The sequence below is a fragment of the Lontra canadensis genome, unplaced genomic scaffold, assembly GCF_010015895.1.
Source record: "Lontra canadensis isolate GAN:19392208 unplaced genomic scaffold, GSC_riverotter_1.0 scaffold3, whole genome shotgun sequence".
NCBI classification, from domain to species: domain Eukaryota; kingdom Metazoa; phylum Chordata; class Mammalia; order Carnivora; family Mustelidae; genus Lontra; species Lontra canadensis.
This window is the reverse complement of record NW_022630997.1, coordinates 15,628,754-15,647,228: the sequence shown is the minus strand read 5'-3', so window position 1 is coordinate 15,647,228 and position 18,475 is coordinate 15,628,754. Positions and strand designations below refer to the sequence as shown.

At 45.4% G+C, this 18,475-nt stretch overlaps 2 protein-coding genes across 7 annotated transcripts in view; both read left to right on the top strand.

The window, feature by feature from the left end:
• Positions 1-11,603, top strand: part of AS3MT (arsenite methyltransferase) — a 28,100-nt gene extending 16,497 nt beyond the window's left edge. For 2 of the 4 annotated variants that reach the window (XM_032881173.1, XM_032881199.1), the window contains exon 11: positions 1,820-2,047. In XM_032881173.1, coding sequence (XP_032737064.1) covers positions 1,820-1,912 — 93 coding nt within the window. In that variant the 3' untranslated portion in view covers positions 1,913-2,047. Of the gene's footprint in view, positions 1-1,615; positions 1,762-1,819; positions 2,048-11,438 lie in introns of those variants that run through there. The other 2 variants (XM_032881190.1, XM_032881183.1) reach the window with 2 other exon arrangements.
• A 4,850-nt stretch (positions 11,604-16,453) lies between these two features.
• Positions 16,454-18,475, top strand: part of CNNM2 (cyclin and CBS domain divalent metal cation transport mediator 2) — a 140,222-nt gene continuing 138,200 nt past the window's right edge. The window contains exon 1 of one of the 3 annotated variants that reach the window (XR_004385397.1): positions 16,454-18,263. Coding sequence is in view for 2 of the 3 variants with exons in the window: in XM_032881104.1 (XP_032736995.1) it covers positions 16,643-18,263 (1,621 nt within the window). In the remaining variant the exon portion in view is untranslated. The remainder of the gene's footprint in view (positions 18,264-18,475) is intronic. The other 2 variants (XM_032881104.1, XM_032881108.1) reach the window with 2 other exon arrangements.

Here is an 18,475-nt window from a genome sequence, read left to right as displayed (position 1 = left end):
GGCATGTGGCCTACAAAAAAAATTACATTAGTAAAACACTGCAGCATGGGAAATGATGCATATAGGACTGTGGTACACACTATCCTGCTACAGTTAATAGTAGTGGTAGTAACAATGTGAGCAAAGGTAGGAATAATATAGAGAACCTAGTGAGATGTTCAAGGCGCTGTGCCACATGGTCTTCACAATAACCCTCATTATCCTCATTTTTAAAAACTAATTTTTAAAAATTATCCTCATTTGACAGAAGAAGGACGTAAGACTCAGATTAATGTACTAGTCCAAGGTCACAGAGCTAGAAAGTGGTGAATTTGAACCCATGTCAGATTCTGAAGTTGACCTTCTTACCCTATATGCTGTACTAGCTCTCCGTACCTAGACTTTTCATAGAATCACAGGATGTTGGTGCTGGAAAGGACCATTTATCAAAGTGTCTCCCCTTTTATTTCCTTTAAGTCTTGGGATCTTTTAGGGATGGAAGCATGCATTAGGAAGTGATACTGATATCATTATCTCTTATTAGTAGAGAAGTCATGGGGTGGGAAGAAGAGGAGTGGAAAATCATTTTCCTGGGTGAAAAGGAGGAGAGGCTACCTTTTATGACTAGGAATTCCAAAGTAACAAGAGAAGGAAATAAACAGTGGACCAGAGGGCCTGGCAGAAGCGACTGGCACAGCCAGCCCTCTTCTAGGCTTGGAGATCCCCTGCTGGATGCTAGCTTATTACCTGTTAGGGAGCCCAGATCCAGGCAGGCATCTTCATTCTAGAAGAGTGGAAACTGAGGGCCAGGGGGACCAGGCTCCCCATAAGTTATTTCAGTGAAGGTAGTGGTCTGTAGGACTGTCTGTCCTTCATAAATGTAGGGTGCGTAACTGTCTTGTCCTGCCTTCTATTTGCAGTGACCAGTGATCAATAGTGAGAGTGTGCATTTACGTTTAATGAATTAATTATCATTATTCGAAGTGGCTTATTCATGCTCTTGATTTGTTGCCTTTGTGCCTGGTTTTCCTCTGGCCGCACTGGTGCTGTTGTTGGAGGTATCTCATTTGGAGGTGAAAGGAGGAAAAATAAAGACTACCATCTTGTCTTCTGAAAATTCCGCTCACTCTGCCCTGAGATCTTGCCAGCTGGTGTTGGCAATCTCAACATCTGAACATCAGCAGTTGCTAACAATGGCCTTGGTGTCTAGGACTTGCCTTCTTGTCTTGCACACATGTTTCTGGAGATTAGAGTAAGGGAAGGAATGAAGTTCCAGCATTTTGGTATTCAGTTCCAGAAGGGTAAAAGGCATTACAGATGGGACTCCCATAGAGCAAAATGAAACAAAATCAACTTTCCTGGTCCCCTAAGGACCACCTTTAAGAGGCTTTAAATGAAGTTTACCTTGAAAGTAGTAAAAACTTGGGACACCTGGGTGGCTCAGTCAGTTAAGTGCCTGTCTTCGGCTCAGATTATGATCCCAGGGTCCTGGGACTGAGTCTCACATTGGGCTCCCTGCTCAGCGGGGAGCCTGCTTCTCCCTCTGCCCGCTGCTCTACCTACTTGTGCACTCTCTCTCTCTCTCTCTCTCTCTCTCTGGCAAATAAATACCTATATATATATTTTTTTTTTAAAGGAAAGAAAGTAGTAAAAACTTGACTAGAAGCTTCAGGACAAGACAGCCACCTTTATAGCTGAAACCCAAGGATCCCACGGAATTATAAAATTTTACCTATATTCTGGGTAAACCAATCTCAGTCAAACTAAAATATGAGAGTTGTAGTACATCCAAACACCTTTAACTTGTTCTTTCATTTTGGTTTGCCTTTCCTTTTCACAGGGTATAATCACAGATCCATTCAAGCTTGCAGGAGAGTCTGATGATGTAAAGCCCAGATGTTCCTCTGACGTTGCTGGAGGCTGCTGTCCCTAATTTACAGGTGACCGGAAGAAAGGAGCAGAAAGTGAAGGACTTACATGTGTCTTTTAATCTACCCTTCTCCACAGCACAGACCATATGAAAGAATAAATGGCACAAAAGCCACTATATTCTAGGTCATTGATAAAAGTAATGGATTATTTTTTATAAGGTATTAATTGAAGGTTCATAGCACATGACCGTAAAGGCTGATCAAACAGTTTTTCCTCTCTCTTTGCTAATTCAAAGTTCTGGTGCCACTTAGTGGTCGGATGTGGAACTGAGACGGGGTCTTCAGGCCTGGCCAATGAGCAAGAAGAGCTTCAGGAGGAACGGTTGGCTGGCTGGCAGAGGGTCTCAGGAAAAACATTTTCCTTCTGACCTGCATAGCACCTTTTGGACTTTCACCATGCTTGCTCATAAAACAAAGCTCCTACTGAAATAATGCCAATCATGCCAAAAAATTGCAAAATCAAATTTGGTAGAAGTGCTCTTCAGACAACTTCTAAATCAAATTTTTTTTTTTTTTTTTTTTTGCAACTGAACGAAGAAAACAAATGAATAATGAATCTCTTTGACCTCACTAGATCCTAAAGAATGACACCGTAGTGACTATCTATAGTAAATCCTTACTGGATCAGGAAAAGAGTGATAATTTTTTATAAAGAGAGGTAAGAGATGTAAAAACAGTGGGTTTTCTTTTTCTTTGTAATGTGCCCCAGTTAAACTTCTAGGAAACTATTAGATTTATTTCTAGCTTCCATAGTTAAAGAATGAGATTGAGGTCTATTTCAGGATGATGTCATCATTAGAAATGAGAACATTATTTAATTGAAGTCCAGTTCCACTTGAAGACTTTGTTAGGGGACACAGAATGGTGTAAGTCATTCATAAGCCATGGTCCTTGTCATCAGGAGCTGATCAGTCCTTTAATAACAGCTGTCAAGTGATGAAGAGTTGGGGTTTTTTTTTAAGATTTTATTTATTTATTTGACAGAGATCACAAGCAGGCAGAGAGACAGGCAGAGAGAGAGGAAGGGAAGCATCGGGGCTCGATTCCAGGACCCTGGGATCATGACCTGAACCGAAGGCAGAGGCTTTAACCCACTGAGCCACCCAGGTGCCCCAAGCGTTGAAGAGTTTTAATGAGAAAAATCTCAACAAATTCCTCTGACTTCAGTGCAAAAAAAAACCAAGGTGGGAGTGGCATGACCCAGGAGATTTTTTTATTAGGGGTATGAGAATATTTTATAGATATTCTCATATTTGTAAATATTCTCGTATTTGTAAAACATTGGAATAGATTCTATGTTCCAGACTCCACTGTTTTTTTTTTTAAATTTTTTTAAAGATTTTATTTATTTATTTGACACTCAGAGATCACAAGTAGGCAGAGAGAGGAGGAAGCAGACTCCCCGCTGAGCAGAGAGTGCGATGTGGGGCTCGATTCCAGGACCCTGGGATCATGACCTGAGCCGAAGGCAGAGGCTTTAACCCACTGAGCCACTCAGGAGCCCCCAGACTCCACTTTTAATAAAGTTGTTAAAAATGGAGAAATTCTTAGATTTCTGAATGGGTTCAACCATAGAACCTGACTTAATACTACAGACTAAGGAGAGGACTGAGTGGTATCTTTTAAGCTCTATTAATCTCTGTGACTTTGATTCTAAATAGTGCTTTTGTGGTTCTAGAGTTCAATATCTACCCAGTTGTAACCTACTTCAGTGACAGCATTTGTTAGGCTGGTACAGGTGGGATTAAGCATTCTTCATCATCTGTGAGTCCAGAGGGGTCTTGCTAGAGGGGGAAAGGATGAAAAAAAAGGACATTCTGGTTATTTGGTTTATTAGGGTTTTCTAAATTTAGAGGGAGGAGGATTTAGTCAATCACTTGTCCTTCTGAATTCTCAGTTCCCCAGAAGATGTTGAGGGATGAAATTGAACTGGAATGTGGAAATTCGTGTTGTGCTTTTCTTAAGAATAACGTACTTTATACATTATTTTCCCAAAAAATACACATCGTAAGACTTGCATTTGATCTAGAATCTAGGCAACATATTTACTAGATAATATAAATTAAAGTAGACTGTTTTGTTCAGAAGAATGCCATATACAGTTACTTGAATATTCAATATAGGTGAGATAGACAAGTAGGAGCGTATGTCTCTTCTCACAGAGGACATCTCACCTTTAAGCGCGAGAGACAGTGTGGAATGGTGAAGGGCCGAAATCTGATGGCAAACCTAATAGTTCTTTTCCACTTGGCATTTTGGCCTTGAGAAAATTATTTAACATCTCCGTGCCTTTGTTTCCTCGTCTACATGAAGTTCTTTGAAAGGGTAGGTGGCACATGGTTTCAGTTGTCACTACTTTGGATCTGTATGGTTGGCTACCTGCATGGGATGGTAGATCCAGCTGAAGACCGGCTTGCTGCCAAGCGCGGTCCAAGAAGCTCCCTGTAGCTCTTCTGACAGCGGGCAACCTTCCCCCCAACGTTGTGTTATCACCTTTTCAAATATGCAGAAAATTTTAAAGCATGTAGCCACTGCCTCTTTACCCACCACATAGGTCACTTGTTCACCTTCATTTCATACATGTTAAGCTTACTAATAGCAGAGCCAGAGGAACAGAGGCCTAATTCTGTAGCTACAACCCCTTTTCAGAAGATACTGGATTTATGGGGTGCCTGGCTGGCTCAGTGGGTAGAACATGCAGCTCCTAGTCTCGGGGTTGTGAGCTGGAGACCCATGTAGGGTGTGGTAGAGCTTACATTAAAAAAAAAACAAAAACAAAACTCCCTGATATGAGGAAGTTGAGAGGCAACATGGGGGGTAAGGGGGGGTCGGGAAAGAATAAATGAAACAAGATGGGATCGGGAGGGAGACAAACCAGAAGAGACTCTTAATCTCACAAAACAAACTGAGGGTTGCTGGGGGTTATGGACATTGGGGAAGGTATGTGCTATGGTGAGTGCTGTGAAGTGTGTAAACCTGGCGATTCACAGACCTGCACCCCTGGGGCTAATAATACATTATATCTTAGTAAAAAAATTTTAAAAATGGGGGAAAAAAGTGGCCTTAATGGGTTTAAGGAGCAGATTTTCTCTTAATTGATTATTGTACCAAACATAGTATTTTCAGTCCTTTGTTTTCATAGGAAGAGAATTCATTTAAAAATCAGGTAAGGGGGGGCGCCTGGGTGGCTCAGTGGGTTAAGCCTCTGCCTTCAGCTCAGGTCGTGATCCCAGGGTCCTGGGATTGAGCCCACATTGGGCTTTCTGCTCAGCAGGGAGCCTGCTTCCCTCTCTCTGCCTGCCTCTCTGCCTACTTGTGATCTCTCTCTGTCAAATAAATAAATAAAATCTTAAAAAAAAAAAAAAAAGATGAGATGCCCAGACTTAAAAAAGAAAAAAAAAAAAAAATCAGGTAAGGGGCACCTGAGTGGCTCAGTCGGCTGGGTAGCCGGCTCTTGATTTCAGCTCAGGTCATGATCACAGGGTCCTGGGATGGAGCTCTGAGTCGGGAAGTCTGCTTCTGGATTCTTTCTCTCCCTCTGCACACCACCCCCCACCCTTGCTCATGCTTTCTTTCTCTTTCTAAAACAAACAAACAGATATTTTTTAAAAATCAGGTAAGCCTGCAGAGGCTTTGCAGCTTACCTACTAGACACAGCCCAGCAATAGCTTAAACAGAATCCCACCCGCCCCCCACCTCCAGCCACACATGGCTAAAGAGGTCATGGCTCTACGCTGAGAGAGCAGCAGAGACTGCTTCTCGTACTGATTCTTGGCCTTTCCTTGGATGGCTCCTAGGAAGCAGCAAAGGAGTGACTGATTCTGCCTTATTAGATTGGGAGGTTTGCTCAATGAGCCTGGCAAGGAATGTGAAGCTATCCATTCAGTCTTTCATTTATTCACTAACTATTATCAAGTACCTATTCTGTACCAGGCACTGTCCTAGGCCCAGATCACTAACAATCAAAGATGATGAACCCCGTGGGCCAGCAGGACCAAAACAGCTAAGCCTATTTTCTAAGTGCTGGCACCTCTCCTGACTTCTGTGATTTGCCAAGTTTCTTTAACTGCACAGACAGCACAGATGAGGTCTAAACAGGGTTTTTTTTTTTTCGAAGACCCTGCTGGAAGAGTCAGTAGAGGGAGAGCTCACTAGATAATAAAAATGAACTCTTTTGCAAATATGGGCCTGGAGTTACACAGTCCTAATAATAACCTATGACTTGAGCCTTAGTGCCTCATTCCTGTCTCTGTTCGACTGCTGACCCCGCGGTTTCTGCAAGCACAGCTCCCACTGAGGTTAATGGGAGTGTTATGTGAATGTAAGTTTTGTACTTCATCTTCTCCTGCTGCGTGAGCCTTGCTTGTCTTGGACTGATGACTGTACCAATCCCCTTCCCCAATGGGAACATACTAGCCCCTCCTTTCATGGATCAGAGCCATGTAGCCTGGTATGCTGCAGGTGAGGGGAAAATCAATTTGGGACAAAAATGTTCTGCTTGAATGCTACTCTCTGCTTCATAATAATAGCCCCCCGCGTCCTATATGTTGTCCAGAAGCCCAAGAGAGTAAAGGAGAATGGTGTATCGATACTGTTCCGGGGCCCTGTAAGCCAGACTTGGGTCTATATTAACTTTTTATCTAGGCCTAAAGCCATTAACTCTCTTCTTATTTGTGGAATGAGAAGTGATGCAGGAGACCGAAAGCAGGTATTCTTTCTCGATCTGGCTCTGCAGCCAAACTGGTTACTTGGCCGTAGGAAAACCTTGTGTCCACTTGGCGGTTCATTTTCCCCGTCTGTAAAAGAAGGGTGTTGAACTTGGTATACCCTACGTTCCCTGCCAGGCTGCGAAACAGATTTACGGATCTAGATTCTGGGGAGGTCACCGTGCTTTTAAAATTGAATTCATTGCCCGCATTTATCAATTAGAAGGTTTTACATAAAATAGGAATTTCTGACTTCTCTTGGAAAAGTAGAAATGTTGGCCACACGAACCTTGTGTTTCTTCCCGGTTGCCATGACCGGAGTGGAAAGGCTTCCCCTTCAGCCAGAGTGTGCCCTTTTCGTCTGCTTTCCTCCATCCCTGTCCCGCCCGCTTTACTCACCCCTATAGGCTTTTGAGTTTGTGGACTGCTCTTGGACTAGAATGAACACATTTTCAGCAGAGTTACTCGTGAGGGCTTTTTCCCCGGGATCGTTCAAACGATGGCTGATCTGTGGCCTAATCCTGGAATCTGACTTATATATTTAATTCATGACAAGCAGAAGCCAAGAAGGACATGCGGTGCTTCTCAGGGATGCTCGCAGGAGGGAACTGGGGTTCTGGGGCTGCGTATGGTAATTTGACCTATAACTCAGAGCCTAATTGTGTCGGGTGAGGTGGTCTGGACAGTTTAGTCTCTGTTCCCAGAATTAAGAAGCCTCCATCACATAACTTTCTTTGTGAATATTAAATGAACATTCCCCTGGAAAGCAAAGCCTCCAAATGTCAAGCTGCTATGTCAAGGAAAGGTTTGCCCAGCAAGCACAGAAGGATCCGTGCCGCTTCTAGGCTTGGTAGTTCATCTTTTATTAACTGTCCTTATTTTCTTTTTCTTATTAACCTTATTATTTCTTTCATTTGGCTCTAACTAGGGAAATGTTGCGAGGGAGGTATTTTTAGTTTTGCTTCTAAATAATGGAAGAGGAGCCGATAAAGCGGATACAGCCCTTTAAAAATGGTGATTTCTCGAGATAATGAGGAAGATTCACTGTGGGTATAAACCATGCCAAATGCTCCAAGTTGTGTCTTTACTGAAAATGACTCCCTTTTGCCTCCTTCACGATGCTGATTTTTCTACTTTAATGCAAGGAAAAACCAAGGCTGAGGATATTTAAATGACTTGCACAATGCAGGTAGGGCCTACAAAGTGTTGGAACTGACACTAAAACTAGGTCTAGTACAATCCTGTTGTGTTCTAGGGTCTGTCCTTGCTCTCCTTTTGGGAATTCCCCAATTAAAAAAATATAGCAATGAAAAAGGGACAGTGATTACTACAAAAGTAAGGATAGTGGTTACATCTAGGCTGGAGAAGACGAGTGATCTAGAAGGGATCTAGAGGGTCTTTCTCAACTAGGGGAAGGTTCCCTTTATCACAAGGTGAACATAATCTTTGCCTGGGACTGTCCCAGTTTGAGTCTCAAACTAGGTTAATTATTAATAGCACTCTTTTTTCACTCTCAAACGGGGTCTGTTATGGATGATAAATTCTATGGTCAGCTACTTTACATTTATGTTTTATGCACTTCTATGTAGGTTTGTTTTATGTTAATATTTTTTTTTTAGAAGTTTGAAAAATGTATCAGGAAGTCTCACCTATGATCAAGAATCTAGGCCAGCCTGGGAAAACTCATGTTTGCTCTAAGATTCGTAATTACTGTGCAAACGCCAGTGATAGTAGCTGTGATTCAGGTGTGGACTCCCAGAGCAGAGGCTGTGGGGTCCCATTTTCTGGCACAAGCTAGTTATATCTGGGTTTTTTTAGTGTTTGTTTTGTTTTGTTTGCTTGTTTGTTTGTTTGTTTGTTGGTCCTCAATGTGGCTGGAGAAATGGTGTATCCTTTAGTTCTAATTGTGAAGGTCAGTAAAGACAACAGATGGGAAAGTGCTTTGTAAACTGTGAAGGTTTTTTTCTGCTCGGAGTGGCGGGAGTTTTCCAGATTCCTAGACTGGCAGAGCCCCAGCTTCAGGACGCTGGTGCTGTCAGTTAATCTTCCTGTAACACAGCTCTTCTACTTACAACTTTTTATAGCTCCGAGTGCCTGCAGAATTAAATCTAAATCTCTAAACTTGGTCTTCAATTCACCACCAACTGGCCGGATCAGTTCCCAACATTATTCTTGCTATTCCTCTTTGTGGGCTTCAGAACCAAATTTGACTATATAGTGTCCCCCAAATGCTGCTCCCTTTGCCATCTCACTTCATAGTTTTCTCTCCATTAGGGTGCCTTTTCCCTCTTTCTTCTCTCTCAGTTCCTTGGTCATGGACTGAATACTTGTGTCTCTCTCCTTGCTCTACCTTCCAATTCATATGCTGACACCTTAACCCTCAAATGTGGCTATGTTTGGAGGTGGGGCTGCCAAAGAAGTAACTGTGGTTAAATGAGGTCATAAAGATGGGGCCCTGATCTAATAGGATTAATTCCCATAGAAGAGATACCAGGGAGCTCATTTTCTCTCTCCACATTCAAACTTAGAGGAAAAGCCAAGTGAGGACAAAGAGGCCATCTGGAAGCCAAGAAGAGAGCTCTCACCAGAAACCAACCCTACATGACCTTGATCTGGGGCTTCTGACTTCCAGAACTGTGAGAAAATACATTTCTCTGTTTAAGCTACCCAGTCTATGATATTTTGTTATGGCAGCCCAAGCACACAAAGTCACCTTTCTTGGACTAGCTGTTACATGGGCATATCTAAAAACCTGTCTGTTTTTCAAGGACCAACTCAAAGCCCATGAAAGGTCAATTCTCCCACTTTATTTGTACTTCTTTTTAAGACTTTTGATGTTCTATCCTGCATATGTCATTAGGTAGCATATGTTTCCCAACCTCTTTACTGGTAGGATTTTGGGGTAACTGCTGATTCAGTAATATAGCTCCACAATGCCTAGTACGATGTCTGGAACTTATTAGTTATACAATATATATTGAATGAATGAATGGTAAAGGAGAAACAAAGAGATGGGGAAATAAGTAAGATATAAAACTTTAGTTAAAATTTAAAGAGGAAACAGAATTGAGATGTATTAATAAATGGGGAGAAATAAGTCTTTAGTGATGTTTAAAATAAAACAAATGGGTATCCCAGAGGAAATAAAAATAAGAGATTTTTTCCCCCTATTGAGATCTGGCATATTACTTGTCTATACATGGGGAGGGGTCCTGACTTAATGGAGTAGATTTCTTGCTCCAGCTTCAGAGAATATGGAAAAAAGACCATGGGAATGAGCTCAGCTGGTATGGGAAAATTGGCATTTTATGACTGGAGTCATAATCATAAATTCCAGCTCTAGTATGAGACCACTGCTCATCTGAATCTCACAGAAGGTCTCAGAATTGGGCATTTAGGATCGTTCTTCTCCCTGGTTTCCCATTCCTACTTACCAGTCTCCTATCAGTCTTTCTTATCAACTACCTGTTCCTCACTCCCCAAATGTGGTTTTAAAATTTAGATCTTTGAATAGATGATATTCACATGGGTCAACATTTAAAAATTATGGAAGTGAAAAGTTTCCCCCAAATCATGACCTGGGTTGAGTGTTTCAGTCACAGTGATAATGATATGAAGCTCAGAATCTTTCTTACACGTTTGTCCAAGACAGAGCTGGAGGCTGGAACTGAGATGGAACAGCACTGAGAAAGAACATCCTAAGAGATTTTAGAAAATCCTACAGTTGCAGTCCTGGCAGTCAGGAGGACAGGGGTCCTGGAGCAGAGCCAACAGTGGACTTTTAGCCCAGAAACACCTTTCTCTGAGTAGTCCAGGTCAAGAAGCTGAGAAGGAAGGAAGCAGGTGACTGTGCAGAGCACAGGAGACTGCTTGGGTTTGCCCCACGGGAGGGTCTGGAGGGGCAGGTTCCCTGGGACAAGGGCAGTGGCCATGTAGGGTGCTGCCCAGCTCCCAAGGCTCCATTGTGGAGGGACCCAGAGCCTTTGGTAGGGGTGGGCGGGGCAGTTGAACCCACCTGAGTGCCTGACAGGAGACTCAGGATTCTCAGGGAGACTGCACCCAAGGAGCTTGGGTTCATATCAAGGGAGGAAGCTTATCTCCCAACTCCATCAAAAAGCTGCTTTTTTCTTTCTCTTCCTACTCCACTGACTACATCCAGAAAATATCTAGAAAAGGAGGGAAGTAAAGCCTGAAGAAAGCTCTTCCTCTAGAGAAGGTAAATGGCATTGCTGACTTGATGCGATTCTTGATTCTGGCTTCTTCTGTTTGTTTTTGGCCCACTGTTGTGACGAGTTCTCATCTGAACTAGAAGATCTCCTGTCCTTGTATTTAAACAAGTGAACGATGTTGCTTCAGGGGAAACAGTTTTCATTCTAGGGAAAGACTGGGTACTCCAGTATTTCCCCAGTTCCTGGAGGGCTCAATCCCAGAACCCCTGGATCATGACCTGAGCTGAAGGCAGATCCTTAATGGCTGAGCCACCCGGGTACCCCTCAAAATTACTTTAGCTCTGGATGGAGTGATTTCCCAAATCCTTGAATCCACACACATGGTAGCTTTTCTTTTGCAGCTGAGGGAATGGAATAGTCGCTCTTCCCCTTTAGTGGCCCGTGAAGCACTCTGGCAAGAGAGGGTTAGGTAGGAAAAGGTGTTTACTAGGAAGTTCTGGCTTTACCTGAATGAATTGCTTAAGGTCAAAGTCAGAACCACCCAGGGTTCGACATCTGCGGCACCCACTTAGCCATCTCGGGCCTTTTGTAGCCCACTTCGGAGGTGAGATATGATGAGAATTCAAAGTTTTATTGTATTTGTTTTCTTCCAGATTTAAAATGACATCCCTAGAAGCAAGTGTTGCCTTTGTCCTCTATTCATACAGGCGGGCAGACTGGAAAGCCCCTGGAAGTCACAAGAAGCCTGCACCAGCAGCCCCTCTCTAAGGAGAGGGCCATTCTTGGAGCTAACAAGCCTCCAAACTGGAAGATCCTTCTTTCTGAGGAAAATGTGCCTGGCTTAGGTGTCTAGATTGCTCTGTGTCTTGGGTCTACATGAAAAATATGACCCCCCCCCCCCCGCCCCTGGCACCATTCAGGATAAACATCACTTTGTGATGTTTGAGCTTGTGTGAATTTGAGCTTGGTTTGTTTTTTATTTTTATGGTGGGGGGCTGCAAGAGAGAGCAGGAAAGAGGGAATCCCAAGCAGGCTGCACGCCCAGTGCGTGAGCCCAGCTCAAGGCTTGATCTCCCTGAGATCATGACCTGAGCTGAAATCAAGAGTCAGATACTTAACTGACTGAGCCACCCAGGCGCCCCTGAGCTTGGTTACTTTTATATTATAAGTTGTCCCAGTGGGTCCTTCCTTATATTCTTTGCTTTGAAGTCCTGAATTTGTACCTTGTTTCTAAACTGCTGAATGCCATGTTTTCCTGACTGTTCCAGCTTTCTCTGCAATGCACAGGAAATATCTGTATGTTTGGCCAGCTCTCCCCTGCCCCCCTTCTCCACACTTATTTTTAAAGTGTATATTCAGCATTTATGAGCCTTTAATGGTCTTCCCTCTTAGCTCCCTTAAACACACTTGAATTCACACTTTTTTAAAGAAGTTAAAACAGTTTCATTTTCAATCAGCTGACTTCGAAAGACCATATCTATATTTAACTTTGTCATATATCCCTAAAAATCTCAACTTTTTTTGCTTCTACACTTTGATAGTGTTATTTTTATAAATGCATGCCAAGTTTGTGAATTGGGTTTTTTCCATCTGAACTTATTTTTCAAATAGAGCAGTCAGTGAATTGGGGGTGGGGGAAGGATTGCCAGAACCTGAAGGGCTAGAAAGTAGAGTCAGGGACATTAGTTGAAAACAATCAGAATAAAAATGCTTTCATTTCTATAACATTCTACCGATTCTCTTTTCAACATCTACTGTTGTTCTAGGCCCTGGTGATACAGCAGTGAACAAAAGAGACAAAATCCTTATCCTCACGAAGTTCAAGCCCTAGTGGAAGGAGACAGATAATAAAATTAAGGACAATAAAGCAGAGACAGAGTGTAGGGAGTGTTCGTGAGTTTAGAAAAAGGTGGCCTTTAGGGCACCTGTGTGGCACAGTCGGTTGAGAGTCCGACTCTTGGTTTCAGCTTAGGTGGTGATCTCAGGATCCATGATGATGAGCCCCACGTTGAGCTCTGTGCTCAGTGCAGAGTCTGCTTCAGAGTCTCTCTCCCTCTCTCTCTGTCCCTCCCATTCATGTGCTCTCTCTCTTTCTCAAATAAGTAAATCTTAAAAAAGAAAAAAAGAAAAGGTGGCCTTTGGGCAGTCTTGGGAGGGGGGGATGATGGGCTATGCTGACATCAGGGAGGAGAGAGTCCCAGGAACAGGAAACAAATGGCAGGTACACAGGCTCCTCAGGGAGCATCCCTGAAGTGAATGAGAGAGGGCTAGGAGGAACTGGCTGGAGCAGCAGGTGATGGGGTCGGAAAAATCAGGGGAGGCGGCAGCACACCCTTCCGAGCCTTGTGGGATATTGTAGGGACTGTGGCTTTTACGTGATGAAATGGGAAGCCAGATGAGGATTTCAAACAAAGGAACAACAGGATTTGACTTAACAAGACCACTCTGGCTGCTGGGCTGAGAAGGGAAACAGGCAGATGTGGAAGAGGAAGGAACCATTAGGAGGACATTGCTGTCACCCCTACCAGAAATTAATCAGAAACATCTGACCTGTTTACGAAAAGGGAAGAAAATGTGCTTGCGGAATTAAAAAAAGAAAAGGAAAATAGCAATTGTATTTTGGATGTTTAAGTTGCAACAAAAAGACCAATTTGGCAGTTACTTTCCTACAGTGACTCCTCCTGTACACAGCGGTTTGGGAGTCCTGGGGAGTTGGGTTTTCAGGTTTTTTTTTCTCCTGGATTTTAAGTTTTCTTTTTATTTTTTTATTAGGTAATCTCTATGCCCAACGTGGGACTTGAACTCGAAACCCCAAGATCAAGAGTCCCATGCTCTATCAACGGATCTTTTTCTCCTGAGCAACCCGTGGACCTAGCAGGGTTTGGTCAGTGTGATTAGGAAGCTTTGGGTGGGTCAGTTGGTTGAGTGTTGGAAGCAGGACATTGGCTCAGGTCCTGATCTCAGAGCTGTGAGATCAAGCCCAGCGTGGGGCTCTGCTCCTTGTTCCTCTCTCTCTGCTCCTCCCCCTACTCTCTCTCTTATGAATGAATGAATGAATGAATGAAATCTTTTAAAAAAGAAGAAGAACCCTTTATGGTTCTTTTAGGATGTCTGCCCCGTGCCATTTCCCAAACTTGCCTGGCTGCCTGTTAGAGATACAGATTCCTGGGTCATGCTCTTTCAGTAAACATGGAATGGGGCCCAGGGATATATACTTTCAGCAAGAATATGCGAGTTATCTTCTTTTAAAATTATTTTATTTATTATTATTATTATTATTATTATTTTTTTACAGAAAGAGAGTGAGAGTGCAAACGAGGGGGGAGAGGCAGAGGGAGAGGGAGAGAGCAAAGCTCAAGCAGACTCCATGCCCAGCACGGAGCCCAGCTTGGGGCTTCATCTCATGACCCTGAGATTATGACCTGAGCCGAAATCAAGAGTTGGTTGCTTAGCCAACTGAGCCACTCAAGTGCCCCTTCTTTTGTAATTATTGGGATAAAATTGGTATATAACATTATATAAGTTTCAGGTGTACAGTGTTAAATTTGGTATTTGTAGAGTGTACAAAGTGAGCACACCATAAATGTAGTTACCATCAGCACCATTCAGGTGAGCACTTTGACCCATTTTGCCTGATTCTAACCCCTCCTGCCTCTGATAACCATCAGTCTGTTCTCTGTTTGTATGAGTTTTTGTTTTGTTTGTTGATTTTGTTGTTTGGATTCCACATATAAGTGAAATTGTACTGTGTCGTTCTTTGTCCTGTGACTTATTTCACTTAGTATAATGCCCTCAACATCTATGTTATCGCAAATGGCAAGATTTCCTTCTTCTTTTTTTTTTAATGACCGAGTACTATAATCCATTGTATTTCCATATCTTGACTATTGTAAATAACACTTTTATGAATATAGGGGTGCATATATCTTTTCAAATTAGTGTTTTTGTATTCTTTGGCTAAATACCCAGAGGAGGGATACTTGGGTCATATGGTAATTTTACTTTTTATTTTTTTGCGGAATCTTCATACTGTTTTCCATGGTGTCTGCACCAAGTTGATTCCCACTAACAGTATAAGAGGGTTCTTGCCTCCACATCCTCTCTAACACTTGTTATTTCTTGTCTTTTTGGTAATAGTCATTGTAACAGATGTGAAATGATATTTCATTGTGGTTTTGATTTGCATTTCTCTGATGATTAGTGATGTCGAACATCTTTTCATGTGTCTGTTGACCATGTGTATGTCTTCTTCAGAAAAAAAATGTCTATTCAGATAATTTGCCCATTTTTTAAATTGGGTTGTTTTTTGGTTGTTGTTGAGTTATGTGAGTTCTTTATATGTTTTGGATACTAAAGCCTTATCAGATATGTGATTTGCAAATATCTTCTTTCATTGGTTGCCTTTTGTTTTGTTGATTTCCTTCACGGTGCCAAAGCCTTTTAGTTTATTATAGTCTCATGTATTTATTTTTGCTTCTGTTTACTTTGCCTTTGGAGCCAGATCCAGAATTTTTTAAAAAATCAGTAAAACCAATGTCAAAGAGCTTGCCACCTTTTCTTCTCAGAGTTCCATGCTTTCAGAGCTTACATTTGTCTTTAACCCATTTTGAATTAATTTTTACGTATTGTGAGATAGAGGCTTAGTTTCATTCATTCATATGTAGCTGTCCCGTTTTCCCAACACCACCCATTGAAGAGACTGTCCTTTCCCCACTGTACACTCCTGACTCCTGTGTCCTAAATTCAATTAACCATGTATGCGTGGGTTTATTTCTGGGCTCGCTATTCCATCCCATTGACCTATGTGCTTCTTCATGTCAACACCATATTGTTTTGATTACGATAGCTTTGTGGTATAGTAAGGGGATTCTTGACTTGTAAGGTGGGGAAACTGCTTCAGGGTAACCTCTTCACCTCTGGCACAGCTTTTGGGGTTTGCAGACCTGAAAAGCATTGCAGGGTGTCCAAGTGGCCGGCAGGTGGCGCCACGTGACCACAAGCTGCGGAGTGAGCGCATCCCATAGGGAGAAATGAGAGGCTCCAGAAGAAGCCGGTCGATAGGTGCCGGGGCCACCGAGCCGCCACTTATCCCGGGCAGAGCAGCGCGGACAAGTAGAGGTGGGAGGCGCAGCCGGTATCCCGGCTTTTCAGGCAAATGTGCATCTTAGGACCTCCCTGGTCGGCTTTTCGGACTCCTGGGGCAGCCCTCTCCGCACGAACATTGAGCACTGCGGGAGCCGGCAATGCGGTGCAGGAAAAACGGACCGCCTAGCGCCCCAGGACGTTAGCCCCACACTGTCTACCCAGGTGCGGGATTCTACTACCGAGGCCCCTCAGGGAGCGCCAGACCCACAGACGGCCCCTTTTCATTGGTAGCTGGACTCGAGGCCCCGCCCACTTCCGTAGAGCTCTCATCTGTGACTGGCTCTCGGGCCCCAGCTGGCCACACCTCCTCCCCTCGCACATACACAAGAGTCACGCGCCTTTCACTTGGAAACTTGGCGTGCTGAGGGGGACGGTGGCCTTCATCGCCCCACCCACCTACCTTGTTATTGGTCTGCGGCTCCACTCATGACCACGCCCCCATTCCAGCCCCCTGGCTGGGAGGGCGGGCACCCGCGCGTGATTGGCTGGTCCGCCTGCCTCTCGCTGAAGCGGCTGGCTCTTCCCCCTCCCTTTGCCCCCTCCCGCGAGTCTCCAGGTTCCTCAGCTAGCAGAGGCAGAGTCAGTGTCAGTCAGGAAGCCAGACTGCTGAACAGTGTGTGCGGACGCTCCGCTGCAATCTCGCCCAGGGGACGGTGCCTGCGCTCGCGCCGCCGGGTGGGAAGGATGAAGCCGCAGCTGGAGCAGCCACCCTATGATTGGCTGTGGCGCTTGTGAACCCGAAGTAAAGATGGCGGGCCGGCAGGCAGCCGCCGCACTGCCCACTTGGAAGATGGCGGCGCGCCGCAGCCTCAGCGCCCGCGGCCGGGGGGTCCTGCAGGCAGCGGCGGGGCGGCTGCTGCCGCTGCTACTGCTGAGCTGCTGCTGCGGCGCGGGCGGCTGCGCAGCAGCGGGCGAGAACGAGGAGACGGTGATCATCGGGTTGCGGCTGGAGGACACGAACGACGTGTCGTTCATGGAAGGGGGGGCGCTGCGGGTGAGCGAGCGGACCCGGGTCAAGCTGCGGGTGTACGGGCAGAACATCAACAACGAGACGTGGTCCCGCATCGCCTTCACGGAGCATGAGCGGCGGCGCCACAGCCCGGGCGAGCGCGGGCTCGGGGGCCCCGCGCCGCCAGAGCCGGACAGCGGCCCCCAGCGCTGCGGCATCCGCACCTCAGATATCATCATCTTGCCCCACATCATTCTCAACCGCCGTACATCGGGCATCATTGAGATCGAGATCAAACCGCTGCGCAAGATGGAGAAGAGCAAGTCCTATTACCTGTGCACATCGCTCTCCACGCCAGCCCTGGGCGCCGGTGGCCCGGGGTCCGCGGGGGGCGCCGTCGGGGGCAAGGGTGGCTCCGGGGTGGCCGGGCTCCCGCCGCCCCCGTGGGCCGAGACCACCTGGATTTATCACGACGGCGAGGACACCAAGATGATTGTGGGCGAGGAGAAGAAGTTCCTGCTGCCCTTCTGGCTGCAGGTGATCTTCATTTCGCTGCTCCTGTGCCTGTCGGGCATGTTCAGCGGCCTCAACCTGGGGCTGATGGCCCTGGACCCGATGGAGCTGCGCATCGTGCAGAACTGCGGCACGGAGAAGGAGAAGAATTACGCCAAGCGCATCGAGCCTGTGCGCAGGCAGGGCAACTACCTGCTGTGCTCGCTGCTGCTGGGCAACGTGCTGGTCAACACCACGCTCACCATCCTGCTCGACGACATCGCCGGCTCAGGCCTCGTGGCGGTGGTGGTCTCCACCATCGGCATCGTCATCTTCGGGGAAATCGTGCCCCAGGCCATCTGCTCCCGGCACGGCCTGGCTGTAGGGGCTAACACCATCTTCCTCACCAAGTTTTTCATGATGATGACCTTCCCCGCTTCTTACCCGGTTAGCAAGCTGCTGGACTGCGTCCTGGGCCAGGAGATAGGCACTGTCTATAACCGGGAAAAACTGCTGGAGATGCTCCGGGTTACCGACCCCTACAACGACCTCGTTAAGGAGGAGCTGAACATCATCCAAGGGGCGCTGGAACTCCGCACCAAGACAGTGGAGGACGTGATGACTCCGCTCCGGGACTGCTTCATGATCACCGGCGAAGCCATTCTGGACTTCAACACCATGTCGGAGATCATGGAGAGCGGCTACACCCGTATTCCAGTATTTGAGGGGGAGCGCTCCAACATCGTGGACCTCCTCTTCGTCAAAGACTTGGCCTTCGTGGATCCAGATGACTGTACTCCCCTGAAAACCATCACTAAATTTTATAACCACCCCTTGCACTTTGTTTTCAATGACACCAAGTTGGACGCTATGCTGGAAGAATTTAAGAAAGGTGGGAAATTTTCGTATCTTTCATTGGCTTGCTCTTTCTCTCTCCGTCCTCCTCCCTCTTTGAGCCCTCTACCCTCAGACCAACCCCCCAAGGCGAGTTGACCGGAATTTCTCCTCTGTCTTAATTGCGAAGTTCAAAGGGTGGCATGGATTTGGGGATGGATTGAACTAGTAAGCGCTTCTAGGTTTTTTAAAAGCATAAGGCTAACGCCA